Below are 17,194 nucleotides of genomic sequence, written 5' to 3' on the forward strand. Positions count from 1 at the left end.
AACAAAAAGCATTAGGATATATATAGAATGGGATAGAAAATATGATAATGGTATTATGTAAATCAATGGTGTACCCACCCCCAGAATACTGTGTTCAGCATATCTCAAAAAATACATTGTGGAAACAGAGGGAGTTTAGAGAAAGGTGAGAAAATTGTTAAAAGCATGGAGAAACTTCCATATAAGGAAGAGACTGAAAAGATTATGACTCTTCAACTGAGGCAGGAGACAAATAAGAGGGACATGACAGAGGTTAACAAAATAGAGACTTGCATACCCTCTCTCACAACAACAACAAAAATCAATGGAGATTGAAAAGAGACATGAAAACTGACAATGGGAAATATAATTTTACATAACACATATTTAACCTGAGGAACTCACTTCCACAAAGGCTAATAACTTAATGAGATTTTTAAAAATTAGATATTTATTTATATAGATAATGAAACTATCTACAGTTGCATGAGATATGATAATATATTGTATTAGATGGGACAATGCAATCATTAATTGACTAGCGTTAGGAATAAAATTCTCCTATCATCAGGTTATTACTTAATTGTCCATGACATGGTTTTTTGTACCTTCCTCCAAAACATCATCGGACCACTGCCCTGACCTGGTATAGTGTTTCCTATATCCCTCACTGTGGATGCAATTAAGGTAACATATCTAAATGACTCCAATTGTGTCTACAAATAATTGAAGATGTAAAAATAAATTGAGTCCAGTTTATTTTAAATATGGTCTTAAATGTTTTCATTTTTATATAGTATGCTTTTTAAAAATTAGAGAAAACAGTTTTAAATAGAAAATATCCTTCTTAGAACTTTTGGAAAACATATTATTAATATTCAATAGACCATTACTTCCTTTTTATTGTAATTTGGCAACTTTACAGAATTTTGTTTTCAGGGTTGCTTGTTTTCAATTTTTAAAACATTTTTGTATTTAAAAAATAAACACAGAACAGCAGATCTTGTTAATTAACACTAGGAGATATGCATTTTAGTAAGCAAACAACCAGGATATAAATCAAAGATATTGGATCACAATCCTTGTGTCTTAATTCTGACAAGCGTAGTTTAGTATTATATGTAATACCTTTATTAATATATTATATTAGAATACAAAGGGTATAAAAACATTTTGTTAAACATAGTAAAGACTTAGTAATATAACACCTCACTACAGCCTTGTGCTATTAACTCTTTATAGAGAAGTGGAGTGAGACAACCAGGCTGTTGTGAGAATTATCCAGTTTGGGAATAAGTGAAGAGAAGATTAACAAATTTCTGCCATATGGCTACTTCAATTTAGATTTTATCTTCAGTGAAATAAAGATTCTACCATCTAAAAGATGTTATTCTATAAAAATGTGATTCAGATTGCCTGAGAATTTCAGTGAGGCATTTGCCTCTACACCATAATGAAGTTAAAAATTATTTGTTTTTTCTTTAATAAGTTACTATGATTTGATAAAGTAAAATGATGTTACTCACTGAGAGAGACTATGGCAGATGGGGTAAAGCATTCAGAAGAATAAGAAAGAGCTTTTAAATGAGGAAAAGAATGCCCTTCATACAAGTTGCAAAACAATGTTAAACATTACAAGTGTATTCACACAGTGCTATGTTTTATAAAAAAATTAAACCCTTAGAACTGGTTCTCAAACTTTTTCATATTGTGGGTCACTTCCAATTCCCCATCCCACGCATTCCCTGAGGCAACCAGGTTGCTTGGTTGTGGTTTACAGAAAAAATAGTATAAAGACAGGATGTGACAGTCAGTCCACGTCCCACTCACAGTTTATATCTGTGTACCAGATCTCCCATCACAGCCCTTACAGTTCTAATCTCTCCAGGTCACTTTGCAATTGGATTCTGTCCTCTTGAGTGTATGTTTCCTCTACAATTTTGGTGTCATCCAAATGTCTGATGAAAGGTAACATTACATCAAAACAGCACCCAACAAAAGACAGATAAAGCAGCTGCTCAAAGTGTAGAGATGTTTTTTTTAAATTAAAAAAAAAAAAAGTCATTAAGTGCCCAAAGGACCAAATCCTGGCCCTAGAATACAGCACAGCAAAGAAGAGGCCAGAGCTCTACAACCTCACTATAGAGTTGCAAACCACAACTAGAATTCAGTGGCAACTACATGTCATCTCTACAGCTGTCAAACCCAGCTCCATGCCTACACAGTATAATTTGTGATTCTGAATTTACAGGACTGTGGCGATTACACCATGGAAGCCCTGCAGAGTCTTTCTGATACAATGTATGTTTGGGAGCAAGTGCCTTCTGTACTCAGCCACAGAGGATCTTAGAGAACCTGAATTACCCAAAGATTACCACCATCTGATGGCTGTTAGCAATGCTAGTTTATTTTAAAACCTACATGAAAAATAATACGGGCAAAATTCTTTTCTCAGATCCATACTGCAGATCTACACTCCTAGATTTTGCTCACATAGTTGGTGGTTTGCACATGTATGGAAATCAAGGTACTGAAGTAGAGATTGGTTGTGTGGATATGAGAAGAGAATTTCACCTCTGAAGACATTGTAATTTCTCGTCTCTCATCCCTTTACCCTGAAATATATTTGGTATTCTCTGTCTTCCTTTTAACATCAGCCCTATGGCATTAACAAGCAGGATTAACAACATTGGTTAACATAACTAACCAAGCACACAAACATGACAACTAATACAAAAAAAATAGCACATATAAGGGGAAGACGGACTAGTACAGCCTACTACTGTAGTCTACCAGTTCCCAGTGCCTGCATCTCTACCTGTGGTAGGAGAAGTGACCTATAGACTTCAAAAGAAGCTCTATTTAGTCCTCTTTGTATAAAGGATGCGGGGTATGAAATGGGGTCTCCCAGAAGGGAGATAGAAGCAAAAATTCATAAAGCTCCTGCAGGAATGTAATGGTGGTGTTGGTGGCCTGTGATATACAAGAGGTCAGACCAGAAGGTCTGGTGATCCCTACTGACCTTAAACTCTATGACCTCATAAAGACTTCCCATAAGCCACAATAAAAAATAAACATCTACAATATTTTATATTCTTAGTGTTAAATAACTGAGTATTCTATATATATAAAGTATGCCATTAAAAACTCAAGATATGGGTTTGCTAATCTTTAGTTTTCTTTTTACCGTAAACGCTTTATGTAGTTGTGTACAGATCATATATGGAATTGTACATCCCAGCACAGTGCAATTAATTTTTTATCTAAGATCAAGTATAGTTAGGGAAACCATATCCCGTATTTGCAGTTGGAATTGACTGTAATAAATCATTTTCAACTTTGAAAATGGTATGATATTAGATAATGAAGTACAAAAATAAAGGGCCAGATTTTCAAAAAAAGCTCAGCTTCCATTTAGGTATCTAAATGAAGTAGCCAGATTTCCAAATAACTACAGAACCCATTGTTCCACATATTAATGGAAGATGCTTCACAGTGAGCCTTTTGAAAATCTGATCATTTAATTTAGGAACTTAAATGGGAGCTGAGCACTTTACTTTTTTTGGATATATAAAAATAGTTCTGGACAATGTACATCTACTAGGTTTCTGAAGGGCAAAAAAATAAAAGAAATCATCCTATAGAACAGAAACTGGAGAAAAAAGAGTGATAGGAATATAGTACCTTGGGCATACCATCACTCTCCCCCATAAGGTAGTCTATCAGCTGATTAGTTAGTGCTTCATCTTTTGCCTGCCCCACCTATTAAATAAAGACAGAGGAAAAATGTCAACATGCGCCTGAAATACGGGGAAAAAGAATTAGATTTCCCTATAGAAAACCTTTGAACTTAGAGATATTTAAAACATGTATTTACCGGTGTTATATACTCAAAATGCAGTAAAGTAGGTATCTATTTGGTTGATCAGCTTCTCTTTGACATGGTGAATCCATGCTGAAAATCTAACACACTATGGCAAAGATGTCATAAACTACTACCCATTTAACAAGTTTTTAAATAGCATCCATTAAATATTAACAAATATTAACTTTGGTCTGTCCCAGTGTGGCCATTCTTATGTTCTAGATTTGGAATTACAGATAGATATGTTATTTATATTCCCTTCTTTCAGGACCAGTGCTAAGAAAATTATTTGGGATGGCATCAGGAACTTTTTACCTTAGCCCTTGCTTTTACTCTTTCAGCTTCCTCCTTACATCTATAAGCTATTCAAACTCTGCTAAACACTAGGATGACATCATTACAGTAGAGACACAGATTACTTGAAAAGCAGGCTGAATACTCAATTTCTTAGATTTATCCATGTTTCTTACTGTTTCAATAGCCATTTCTATAGCCATGTTATCTTCTGTGCTTGGACTTTTCAGAAAGTGTTTTAGTGCCTGAAACAAAAATAGAAACACAGGGACATAACAGGTAAATGACATGGTATTTTCTTTAAAATTTTTTTCCCCTATTTTTGAAAAATTAGATTTTAATTCATCTAGTTCTGCAGCATCTGGGAAGGAAGGAGAAACATCCTTTGATTACATTAAACTTATGTGATCCCTGAGCACACGTTGAGAGCATTTATGTTGTTTCATGTGAATCTGAAGTTAACGGAGTCAAAAAGTAGTGAAAATGACCAATAGGGATGATCACACCGGGACCATGGGAGTACACAGGCATCAGCTGCTGTCCCAAAAACTGCTGTAGGAAAAATTATACTGATGAAGTCTTTCTGAAGGGCTTGCTGGACAGTTACAATCCAGCACACCACCTATACCCACCTCCTTGGTTCCTCCTCATTCCCATGGCCCCATCAGAATTGCAGCAGCATTCACAGCCTAGTCCTGGCACATTTCTTCTCAGCACTGACAGCCAGCAATGAGAGGAGAACTGTTCTACTGGGGCATTACAGAGTGCCGCAACCAAGGGTTAATGGGGCACTGGCTCACTGGGAGAAGCAGGTCACCTACTATGTTCCTACCCCAGCAGTTGGTAATTTTCAAAAATTCGTAACCTTGCTTTTTTGCTCTCAGGACATAAACATTCTGCTTAATATGCAGCAGCTGACACACTCAACTTGTAACCAGTCTATGAGAAATATGCTAATTTGCATACTCTTTCGTTTAAAAATTGTGTTTCAATAAGCTACAGAATTTAATCAATGAATGAGCTTTTTCTAAAACTTAACATTCAGACAAGCAAGTAAACAGTAACTAAACTAACTATGTTCATGTATCAGTTAGAGATATATTATGTCTATGATCCATATGAAGCTTCTACTGCTGTCAATAAGAAATATGTGCACAGCCGAATAACGGAATATATAGCACTCACCCTTTATTCATTTTCTATTTAATGGAAGAAATAATTTCCTCTAAGTTTTGTTGTAGGTAGGACTATAATATTTTTTCTTTTGATTGCATCAATGTGAAATAAGAGGAAGCAGGTAAAAAGCCTATTTTTTTTCTGATCTGTAGGAAGTGTAAAAATCTTGGAATCCAGTGTTTTGCACAACCATTGCTACGCACATTTAAATACTGTTGCTGTTTTACAATCTGAATACTAACCCGGGCATACTGACCGCACAGCAAAAAGAACTTGCCCGCCTGAAAATGTTTTTTTTCTCCTTCAAAGTATAGTGCAATACTCTGATAGTCTTCATTGGTAGTATTCTCAGAACCTGCAACACAGACACTAAGGTGAGCAAAACTCTTCTCATGAAACAAAGGTTTATAGATCCCGTCAAAGAGGCAAACCACATATTTCACATTTTTGGCTTTTGGTTTTCAAACAAAATAGGAGCCAGCTGGATTTATAACTTCTGTTTTGCACAGTTTATACCTACTTAATGTGCCACATTTGATCTTTGAGAAAGGACTAATGACTAAGGCTACGTTTTAGTCATGGATATTTTTAGTAAAAAAGTCATGGACAGGTCAATTCACGGTCTCTGACCTGTCCATGACTTTTACTAAAAATACCCGTGACTAAAACTTGGGGAGGGGGAGGTGCAGCGGCCCGTGGCCCAGGACCCCCGCTGGTGCTGGAGGGGTGCGGGTGGTGGCGCACAGCCCAGGACCCCTGCTGGTGCTGGGGCAGGGGGATGTTGGCAAAGCCGGCAGGCTCCCAACCTAGCTCTGCGCCTCTCTGCACCCAGCAGCAGCAGAGTTGGGGTATGGGAGGGGGCAGGGGAACAGGATGGGGTGAGGCAGGCTGTGGGTGGTGCTTACCTGGGGGGTCCCCAGAAGTGACGACATCCCCCTTGCTCAGCTGCTAGGTGAAGGTGTGGCCAGGCAGCTCTGCGTGCTGCCTCCGCCCAGAGCACTGGCTTTGCAGCTCCCTTTGGCTGGGAATCGTGGCCAATGGGAACTGCGGGGGCGGTGCCTGCAAGCGCATCAGCTGCTGCAGAAGTCACAGAATCCGTGACAAACTCGCAGCCTTACTAATGACTTACTGGACAAATTCTTTAATTTAGGTTTTACACCATAATGTAATTACCCTTGTTGTTTATTAGACAGTCAAATGGCATAACTGGAAACTGGTTCAGTGAGTTTTCCATTGCCTCCTGGTATTAATTTCACACAGCTGCACATTGTCATTACAGACTTCTCTATGTCTTTCTTCACAAATAGGCCATAGATTGCTAAAGAATTCCAAATAAAATTATTAAAATAGAATTCTCACCAATGATGTCAGCATAAATCTCCATCTTATTGTGCTGTTGGGCCAGTGTGAAAGCTTCATTATTACACTTGGACATGACCAGAAACTGGATGGCAGAACCATAGTCACCCAACTGCAGAAAGAATCTGATCAGAATAAACACATTAATACTTTTGTTAAATAACACAATAAACACATTCCAAATGTTTTCCAAAGAAAATCTCTTGTGCAAGGAGTGTGGCAACTGAGGGACCATTAAATCATTCTTCTAAATCTTCTAGTGTGCTCCTATTAGGATATGCATGTACCTTATGATAAACTAAGGCTTTTCAATTTGAAGCTTGCTTGTTTATAGTTTTCTAAATGATTCTAATCATTTGGGATAAAATTTTGTATGTTTATTGACAGGCCAGAAGTGAACTTTTTGGATGAAACTTTGGTAAATTTCTGTTTGGCCAATTTTGAGACATTCAAGTGCAAAAAGTGTTTTTCAGATGCCTTTTTCTAATGATATTTTCATATACTCTTTCTTCCATTTAAAACTTGACATTCGTTCTCAGTGAGGATTACTGATTTTGAAATATACTTTAAAAATAATAAAGCTGAAGTTCTCATTGTTTCACATCATCTGTCCAATTATGTTCCTTATGCATAGAGTGTGATGTTCTTGATATGCACCCAGGGAACCATACATGGCACTTTGAACTGAATGGATATTTACTGCTTTTGTTTGTTTGTGTGATTGTATGTAAGAGTAAGAACGTGCAAACTTGTGCACTCAGAGTGAAATTCACTCCCCTTGTGTAGAAACCAGAGAATGCAGGGAGGATGTAGTGATGAAATACACTTCCCCTCCCACTCCCAAACCAAGGTCCGTGTGCAGGGCTCCAGTAGCAGCCACAACCCCAATGCAATGGTTCTACAGGATACTGGGACCACTGGATCTGCAAAAACACAAACTGGAGTTGGTTGCCATGGCCTTCCTTTGTCTCTGAAGGCACCTTCCACACATGTCCTGCAATGACTAGTACAGTGACTAGCTCCATGGCATGCAACAGGCAGCTTATTTGGCTACCCAGCAGACTAACCTTGTACAGAATAGAGCTTACATGGTGCAAATAGACTTGCAGTGGTCCTCAACACCACGAGTGAATATCACCCTCGGTTTGCAAATTTTAAGTTTAACTGACTAGCACAAGCTTTGGCCCTACATAAAGCTATAGATGTGCTAAAATGAGCATTCTAGAGGCTTAAAAAAAAAAAGCCCCCACCTTTCAGTGCTCAACTCAGGGATTATGAAGTGTTGCACTATACAAAAAACACAGATTCAGATTTATGATAATAACCTAGAGATGCCCCTTCTATGCGCCATAAGGCTTTATGGAAATATACTTATGTATGTATATATGACATAACTAGAATGTGTTTTATGCTACATATGCCATGTAACATATCTCTGTAAAGGTTATGATCTACGGAATCTATTAATCCTATTTGTATGCATGTATCATTTTTGTATTCGAAGTTATGAATATTGGCTGCATACTTGTTTGATTCTAAGTAGGGTTTAGTGAAGCAGTTGGTCAGCTTCCTGAGAAAAGACTATTCTCAGTAAGTGCCCAGTCAAGAAGCCCTTAAGCCAACAATGAACGTGGAGATGCCCATCCACATCTGGGCTTTCCCAGGAATGTGGCTTGGTTGGTAAGGAACTCAGTCATGCATGGACATGTGACTTGCCCAGGTGACTCCAAAACTCCATTTTGTAGCTAGACTTTGCATAAGAGAGAGGAGGGGGTCTTCACCCACAAGAGAAAGTCTATTTAAAGCCCCGGGAGACCCCTCCATTTTGTCTTCAGCTGGCTACAGCGCCTCTCCATCCCCAAAGATACCTGAAAGAAACTGGAACAAAGGACGGTAACTACAGGGGGTGTGAGTGATTGCTGGACCCAGACTAGAGGAGGCTAGTCTGTAAAAGAGGCTTACTGGAACATCTCTGAGGGTGAGATTTTATCGGTATTCAGCTTCTTACTGTATTAGCATAGATTTGCGGGTTTTATTTTGTTTTGCTTGGTAATTCACTTTGTTCTGCCTGTTACTACTTGGAAACACTTTAAATCCTACTTTCTGTATTTAATAAAACTACTTATTAATTAACCCAGAGTATATATTAATACCTGGTGGGCGGGGTGCAAACAGCTGTGCATATCTCTCTATCAGTGTTATAGAGGGTGAACAATTTATGAGTTTACCCTGTATAAGCTTTATACAGGGTAAAACGGATTTATTTGGGGTTTGGACCCTATTGGGAGTTGGGCATCTGAGTGTTAAAGACAGGAACACTTCTTAAGTTGCTTTCAGTTACGTCTGCAGCTCTGGGGCACGTGGTTCAGACCCAGGGTCTGTGTTGGAGCAGACTGGCGTGTCTGGCTCAGCAAGACAGGGTGCTGGAGTCTCAAGTTGGCAGGGAAGGCAGGGGCAGAAGTAGTCTTGGCACATCAGTTGGCAGTCCCAAGGGGCTCTCTGTGATCCAACCCATCACACCCACCCCATAAATTAAAATATACAATACAAAATAAAATAAAAAAGAATATCCCTCCCAGATACCAGGTAATGATAAGAGAATTTAATATAACTCAAATAACTAAAGGGACTATGCTTTACATGGTTACAAGCTAGAAGACATGAATCAAGCAAAAGAAATCTGTTGATAAGAATGGACAGACACTCAAGACTTCTACAGTAAGAAAAGCAAACAGAAGACTGGACTGTATCAACAAATTAATAGAGAAGACATCCAAAAAACTGAATAGCCCTTTGTAAAAGTGAAACCTCTCTGTGGATGGACTAGAGGGCTTACTATTTACATCTCATTTTTTAATCACTTCTAGTGTACTGAGCATAATTCTAGCACTTGGCAAAAAATATAGAAGAGGGCAACAAGGATGATGGCATGAGAGGTTATAAAGAAGTAATGTTAGGAAAGTTAGGTTTGTAAATCTATCTAATCTACAGTACTGCATTACCTGGCTACCATCTTGGCTCCATCGAGAGACTGTGTTTCCCTGACAATACTAACAGCTTTTTCAGGATTGTTAAGATGATCCAAATATAGCCGGATTACATTGTCCCATTGTTTGGCATTCTCATAAGCCACAACCGCTTCCTTGTATCTGCAAAATGATGATGTCCACATTTTACATTCAAGCTTTCTTGGCTTTGTTAGGAATTCTTTACAATATTCTATGCAAGCGACTCATAACATTTTACACCTGAGAAGTTATGCTGTGAAACCAAGTTGTTGTTTGTTTAGGAAATTTGTTTATTAGATGTACACCCCTTTTGAACTCTTCTTTTATTGGGATGGATAATGGCAGTAGGAAGACAGACAACACTTCATACAATACCATCTTTTGACTCACCTTGAAAGACAAGCAGCATTATCAGTCTACATACTTTATGAGGGTATCTACACAGTCATCTAAACTGGCAAGTTAGCCACGTCAAACTGGTTTTGAATAATAGCTACTATTCAACATTTAACAAGAGGAAAAAATGGTTACTAACCTTTCATAATGGTTGTTCAAGAGGTGTTGCTTATGTCCATCCCATGTTAGGTGTGTGTTCTCACTACATGCACCGGTGCCGGAAGTTTTTCCCTCAATGGTATCCGTAGGGGACCAACTCTGGCACCCTCTGGAGTGGTGCACATGTGTGCTGGTGTAAGGGGCACTGCTGGCCCCCTCCCTCCCTCAATTCCTTCTTACCGGAATTCCGACAGTGGGGAAGGAGGGTGGGTCATGGAATGGGCATGAGCAACACATCTCGAAGAACAACAGTTACGAAAGGTTGGTAACTGTTTTTTCTTCTTTGAGTGATTGCTCATTTCCATTCCATGTTAGGTGACTCCCAAGCAGTATCCCCTGTGTGTCGATTGCAACACAGCTCTGTCAAAGGCAGCCTCATCTCTAGCCTGCTGGGTGATGGCATAGTGGGTCGTGAAGGTATGCACCAACGACAATGTTGCGGCCCTGCAGATATTCTGGATAGGGACTTGTGCCAGGAAGGCTGCCAATGATGCCTGAGCTCTGGCGTCACTATCTGCTGAGGTACAACTTGCGCCAGTTCATAACAAGTGCGAATGTAGGTGGTAATCCAAGACAAAAGCCCTTGAGAAGACACGGGGAGGCCTTTCATTCTGTTGGCCACCGCGATGAAGAATTGAGTTGATTTACAGAAGGACTTAGTGCGCTCTAAGGAAAAGACCAGAGCCTGCCCGACGTCAAGGGTGTGCATATGTCTCTCCTTGTTCGACGCGCGAGGCTTCAGGAAGAAAATGGGGAGAAATATGTCCTGGTTAATATGGAAAATCGACACCACCTTTGGCAGGAAAGCCGGGTGGACATACAACTGAACCTTGTCCTTGTAGAACACCGATGTAAGGGCTTTAATCTCTGATACCTGCCTCGCTGAAGTGATAGCCACACAGAAGGCAACTTTCCAAGATAGATGTGAAAGAGAGCAGGAGGCTAACAGCTCGAAGGCAGGGCCAGTGAGCCTAGAAAGGACTAGATTGAGGTCCCACTGGGGTACTGGGTTCTGGGCTGGCAGAAAGAGCCTTTCCAGGCCCTTAAGAAACCTGATCGTCATCTCATGTGAGAACTCTGATTTGCCCTGGACACAGGGGTGGAAAGCTGAAATGGAGGCCAGGTGCACCTTGATTGAGGAGAAGGCTTGGCCCGATGCTTTAAATGAAGCAAGTAGTCTAAAATGGACTGCAGAGACTACTGGGTCAGGGAGATCCCTTGCTCCAATGCCTAGCGGGAGAAGCATTTCCATTTTGCCAGGTAAGTTACTCTAGCAGAGGGATTTCTACTTTCCAGCTGGACTTGAGTAGAGCGAACCTGCTCCTCTGGGTTCAGCCATGCAACATCCATGCTGTGACGTAGAGTGGGGTGAGGTTTGGCTGTATAACCGCCCATGACCCTGAGAGAGCAGATCTGGGTGGTTGGGAAGCGTCATGGGGGCGCTGACACCAAGTCCATGAACATGCCAAACCAATGCTGAGGTGATCATGGCGACCCTGGCTTTGTCCCTCTTTATTTTCAGGAGGGTCCCGCCGATAAGAGGGATTGGCGGGAAGCCATACATCAGATCGTCTGCCCAAGACAGGAAAAAAGTCCTTGGAGGAAGCAAAACCAGTGGCACTTCCCATTCCACCTGGTGGCGAACAGGTGCACTTGGGGAGTTCCCCACCTCTGGAAGATCATTTTGACAACCTCCTCGTGGAGGGACCACTTGTGGTGAGAACAGAACGCCCTGCTGAGGAAATCTGCCAATGTGTTTTAGACACCAAGGAGATGTATCACCTCAATGTGTATGCCATGCCGGATACAGAACTCCCATAGCTGGAGGGCTTCTTGGCAGAGAGCTGTGGACCCTGCACCTCATTGCCTGTTGACACAGAACATGGCAGCTGTATTGTCAGTCAACACCTGAACCACTTGATAGGACAGTCAAGAAAGGAACACCTTGCAAGCAAACAGATGCCTCTGAGCTCCCTGACTTTGATGTCTAGTGTGAGCTCCTCCCAGGACCATAACCCCTGGATCTTCAGTGATCCAAGGTGGGTCCCCCAGCCTAGGTCGGATGTGTCCGACACTAGCATCTTTGTAGGTTTTGGGGCTGAAAAGGGTGTTCCTTCGGAAACGTTTACTGGGTTTGATCACCATTTCAGAGCTGTAAGCACTTGCGGCAGAATTGTGAGAACTCTGTCCAGGTGGTGCCTGGCTGGGACGTAAACTGACGCTAACCACATCTGGAGGGGCCTGAGCCACAGACGTGCATGATGAACTACATAAGTGCACGCTGCCATATGTCCTAGGAGCCTGAGGCATACTCTGGCCATGGTGATAGGGTGGGTGGTGAGTTGGGTGATGAGAGCTGACATTGTCTTGAATCTGGGCTCTGGGAGAAAAGCTCTGGCCCATGTATAGTCTAGGGCTGCCCCCATAAACTCTATTATTTGCACTGGCACTACCATTGCTTTTTTTGTTTGTTTATCAACAGGCCAGTGCCTGGCACACGGCTTCTACCACCCGAACACTGCAATGGACCTGAGCCTGCGAATGACCCTTGATGAGTCAATCATTGAGGTATGGGTAGATCTGAATGCCCTGTTGCCTGAGGTATGCAGCGACCACCACCATACATTTTGTAAACACCCTTGGTGCTGTCGCTAGACCAAATGACAGCACTGCAAACTGGAAGTGGTTTCGTCCCACTACAAACTGCAGGAATCTTGTGTGTCCATGGAAGATGGCGATATGAAAGTATGTGTCCTTTAAGTTGAGGACAATGTACCAGTCTCCAGGATCCAGGGAGGGGATGACGGAGGCCAAGGAAACCATGCAAAACTTCAACTTTCTGAGATACTTGTTGAGGCCTCGCTGGTCCAAAATGGGGCGTAGACTGCCCTTGGCCTTTGGTATGAGAAAATACCGGGAATAGAAGTCTTTCCCCTTCTGATGTACAGGGATTTCTGCTGCAGCCGTGACTCATAAGAGGGCTTGCACCTGTTGGGAAAGAAGCTGCTTGTGAGAAGGGTCCCTGAAGAGGGACAGGGAAGGGGCAGGGAAGGAGGGGGTAGAAATAAACTGTAGGGTATACCCCATTGCCACAGTCCTGAGGACCCAGCGGTCCGTTGTTATAGCAGCCCAAGCAGGGCGGAAGGGAGAAAGGTGGTTGGAAAATAAAAGGGGTGTAGGATCCTGTCTGCAGACTGGGACGTTGCCCTCGGGCACACCCTCAACATGCCTGCTTGTTACCCTGGGGGTAGCAGGAAGAACCCGAGTGAGAGGCAGGGCCCAGTTGTTGGCCTTGGCGGTGCTTATAGTCCCTGCCCTTCTTGTGGTAGAGCTCCTGGTCTAGCTTGACCGTTTGGTCGATGAGGTTGCTGCGGTTTGAACCTCTTTCTAGGGGGGCTAGTGTATATAGGGCTAGGGAACATAGGGTAGCCCTAGAATCCTTAAGCCCATGCAACCTCATGTCCGTCGGGTCTGCGAACAGGGCCAGGTCATAGAATCATAGAATCATAGAATATCAGGGTTGGAAGGGACCCCAGAAGGTCATCTAGTCCAACCCCCTGCTCGAAGCAGGACCAATTCCCAGTTAAATCATCCCAGCCAGGGCTTTGTCAAGCCTGACCTAAAAACCTCTAAGGAAGGAGATTCTACCACCTCCCTAGGTAACGCATTCCAGTGTTTCACCACCCTCATAGTGAAAAAGTTTTTCCTAATATCCAATCTAAACCTCCCCCACTGCAACTTGAGACCATTACTCCTCGTTCTGTCATCTGCTACCATTGAGAACAGTCTAGAGCCATCCTCTTTGGAACCCCCTTTCAGGTAGTTGAAAGCAGCTATCAAATCCCCCCTCATTCTTCTCTTCTGCAGGCTAAACAATCCCAGCTCCCTCAGCCTCTCCTCATAACTCATGTGTTCCAGACCCCTAATAATTTTTGTTGCCCTTCGCTGGACTCTCTCCAATTTATCCACATCCTTCTTGAAGTGTGGGGCCCAAAACTGGACACAGTACCCAGATGAGGCCTCACCAATGTCGAATAGAGGAGAACGATCACGTCCCTCGATCTGCTCGCTATGCCCCTACTTATACATCCCAAAATGCCATTGGCCTTCTTGGCAACAAGGGCACACTGCTGACTCATATCCAGCTTCTCGTCCACTGTCACCCCTAGGTCCTTTTCCGCAGAACTGCTGCTTAGCCATTCGGTCCCTAGTCTGTAGCTGTGCATTGGGTTCTTCCGTCCTAAGTGCAGGACCCTGAACTTATCCTTATTGAACCTCATCAGATTTCTTTTGGCCCAATCCTCCAATTTGTCTAGGTCCTTCTGTATCCTATCCCTCCCCTCCAGCGTATCTACCACTCCTCCCAGTTTAGTATCATCCGCAAATTTGCTGAGAGTGCAATCCACACCATCCTCCAGATCATTTATGAAGATATTGAACAAAACCGGCCCCAGGACCGACCCTTGGGGCACTCCACTTGATACCGGCTGCCAACTAGACAGGTCATCAAAAGGGAGGTCCTCGATCGAGAGTTTAGCCTCTGTCGACAGCTCAGAGGACATCAGCCACAATGCCCACCTCATGGACACAGTTGTCGCTATGGATCTCCTGACCGAGTCCACCGCATCAGAGGCGGCCTGACGGGAGCCCCTTGCCACAGTTTTCCCCTCATCTAGGATGGCAAGGAATTCTTGCGTGGACTCCTCCGGTAACAAGTCTGCAAAGTTCAATATTGACTGCCACACGTTGAAATCAGACCTCTCGAGTAAGGCCTGATGGTTTGCCACTCATAATTGGAGGCTGGTAGACGAATAAACTTTTCTCCCAAATAAGTCAAGCATTTTACCAGCCTTATTTTTGGGAGTTGGGCCTGGTTGCCCTTGTCTATCTCTTGTTGACCGCCGAGATCACTAGAGTATTCGGGGCCAGGTGAGAATACAAGTACTCAAATGTTTCACGGGGATGTAATACTTTTTCTCTGCCTGCTTGGAAATGGGCGGGAGAGAGGATGGGGTTTGCCACGAAGTTTTTACCAGCTTTACCACCTGTTCATGAACGGGGAGTACCACCGTGGATGGGAGCAGTGCTCCGAGCTCTGAGAGCAGTGCTCTGAGTCTGGTGACTGGGAATGGGATGGATGGGAGCGCCGCTTTGACCCAGACGATTGGTACCACGAGTCTGGAGATCTGCACCTCGGTACCAGCTGGGATCGACTTTGCCGTGGCCCCGATGGAGTCCCTTATCCTGGGGAGCAATATCTCCTCTCTGGAGACCGGCACCATTCTGGGGACCGATGGCATGCTGAGGCCCTGTGTCAGCCATCAGGCAAGCGGTGCCATCCCACAGGGGACTGGTGCTGAGAGTCCCGTGAATGGGGCTGGGAACTTTGGTCGGTTTGGGCAGGTCAGAAGTGCATCCCCAGGGATTGGCACTTTGATGTCAACTGCCGCGGTGCCAGGGAGTGATGCCGCATAGACAGAGATCATGGCATGGATCCCAGTGCTGGCTTCCCCCTGGAGATGACCATGTCTTGGCACAGTGTCGGGGGCACCAGCAAAGACAATGTCTTTTTCAGCTTGGAAGGCCTCTGGCGTGGACAGGATTTCCAGGTGCTGGGGCCTCTGCCACTACTCGTGGGGCCGGTGGATTCCTAGGAGGGCTGGCTGGCCTAGCCGGCGATGCAGGTGCCTGGCTGGGCTCCGGAGACTTTCTGCCCCAAAAGGGTCCCCAGACTTTCCCTTTCCCACATGGGATGTTGGGGAATGCCCTCCCCCGGGTGCCTCCTCTGCTTCTTAGCCGGGACTGTGACCGGCACCAGAAGGCCAGTGCCAGAGGTGCACTTTGCACTAATGCCGCTGTACTCGGTGCCAAGTCCAATTTTGGTGGCTCGAAGACTGTCACAAAGCCTGAATCATGATGAGCGCTCTCAGTCTTACATCCCACTCCTTTTTTGTTCTGGGCTTGAAGCTCTTACAAATGCAGCACTTATCGCTAATGTGGGCTTCTCCCAAACACTTCAAGCAACTTTGGTGAGGGCCACTGATCAGCATAGGCTTTCTACAGCCATCATAAGGCTTGAAACCTGGGGAACGGGGCATGTCCCGTCCCTGGGCTAAGTCCCACAGGGGACTATCTAACCTATCTACAACACTAACACACTAGTTATTAAAGAACAAAAGAACTACTTATCTAACTATTTATAACACTAAGAGAAAAAAACCACTGGGTAAGTAAGTGCTTGCCGAAGCAAGGAGATGTTCCAGCACCGTCACTGGCGGTAAGAAGGAATTGAGGGAGGGAGGGGGCCCCCAGCACCCCTTATACCTGCGATATGAGCGCCACTCCAGACGGCACCAGAGCTTGTCCCCTACAGATAACACTGAGGAAAAAACTTCCAACGCCAGTGCATGTGGCGAGCACACACCTAACATGGAATGGACATTAGCAATCACTCAAAGAAGAACTCCCATTCTCTTCTAGTCAAACAAGTTACAATAGGACCTTCCTCATTCACACACTCTATTACTGGCATAAAAATAGTGGCCTCTGCTCACGTCACAAGAAATATTTAGCAGAAGATCACTGTAGTGAGTCCTCATAATACTAAGACTGTTATTGTCACAAAATATTTTGCAGTACACTTAATTGTATATTACAAATAGCAAAAACTATATTTTGTGTTTAAGTATCCTTGCTTTTGTGTTTGCTTCTCTAAACATTAATCAATAATTTACAAAGATTGTCCCTGTCTTTGTGTAAATGAGGTGCATTGTATTAATTTAGATGGGAATAAATAGGCTGAAATAGTCAAAGGTATTATCAGGACGCTGTTTCTATCCAACATTAAATAGTGTTAAACAAGGTTCAGGTTTGGAATAGAGACCCTAGCCTGCTTAGTACCATGGCAACTATAAAATTGAACAGTCTTATAACCTTTTATTAAAGATACAGAAAACAA

The 17,194-nt window shown here is 43.1% G+C and overlaps 1 protein-coding gene across 4 annotated transcripts in view; it reads right to left on the bottom strand.

Annotated features, from left to right (window-relative positions):
* Positions 1–17,194, bottom strand: part of WDR19 (WD repeat domain 19) — a 126,029-nt gene that overhangs the window by 31,427 nt on the left and 77,408 nt on the right. For 3 of the 4 annotated variants that reach the window (XR_012158692.2, XM_073342265.2, XM_073342266.2), the window contains exons 25-29: positions 9,676–9,822; positions 6,674–6,798; positions 5,557–5,669; positions 4,315–4,383; positions 3,664–3,741 (exon numbers count right to left, since the gene is read on the bottom strand). Coding sequence is in view for 3 of the 4 variants with exons in the window: in XM_073342265.2 (XP_073198366.2) it covers positions 3,664–3,741; positions 4,315–4,383; positions 5,557–5,669; positions 6,674–6,798; positions 9,676–9,822 (532 nt within the window). In the remaining variant the exon portion in view is untranslated. Of the gene's footprint in view, positions 1–1,810; positions 1,938–3,663; positions 3,742–4,314; positions 4,384–5,556; positions 5,670–6,673; positions 6,799–9,675; positions 9,823–17,194 lie in introns of those variants that run through there. The other variant, XM_073342268.2, reaches the window with a different exon arrangement.

The sequence above is a fragment of the Lepidochelys kempii genome, chromosome 4 (assembly GCF_965140285.1).
Source record: "Lepidochelys kempii isolate rLepKem1 chromosome 4, rLepKem1.hap1, whole genome shotgun sequence".
In the NCBI taxonomy this organism is placed as follows: domain Eukaryota; kingdom Metazoa; phylum Chordata; order Testudines; family Cheloniidae; genus Lepidochelys; species Lepidochelys kempii.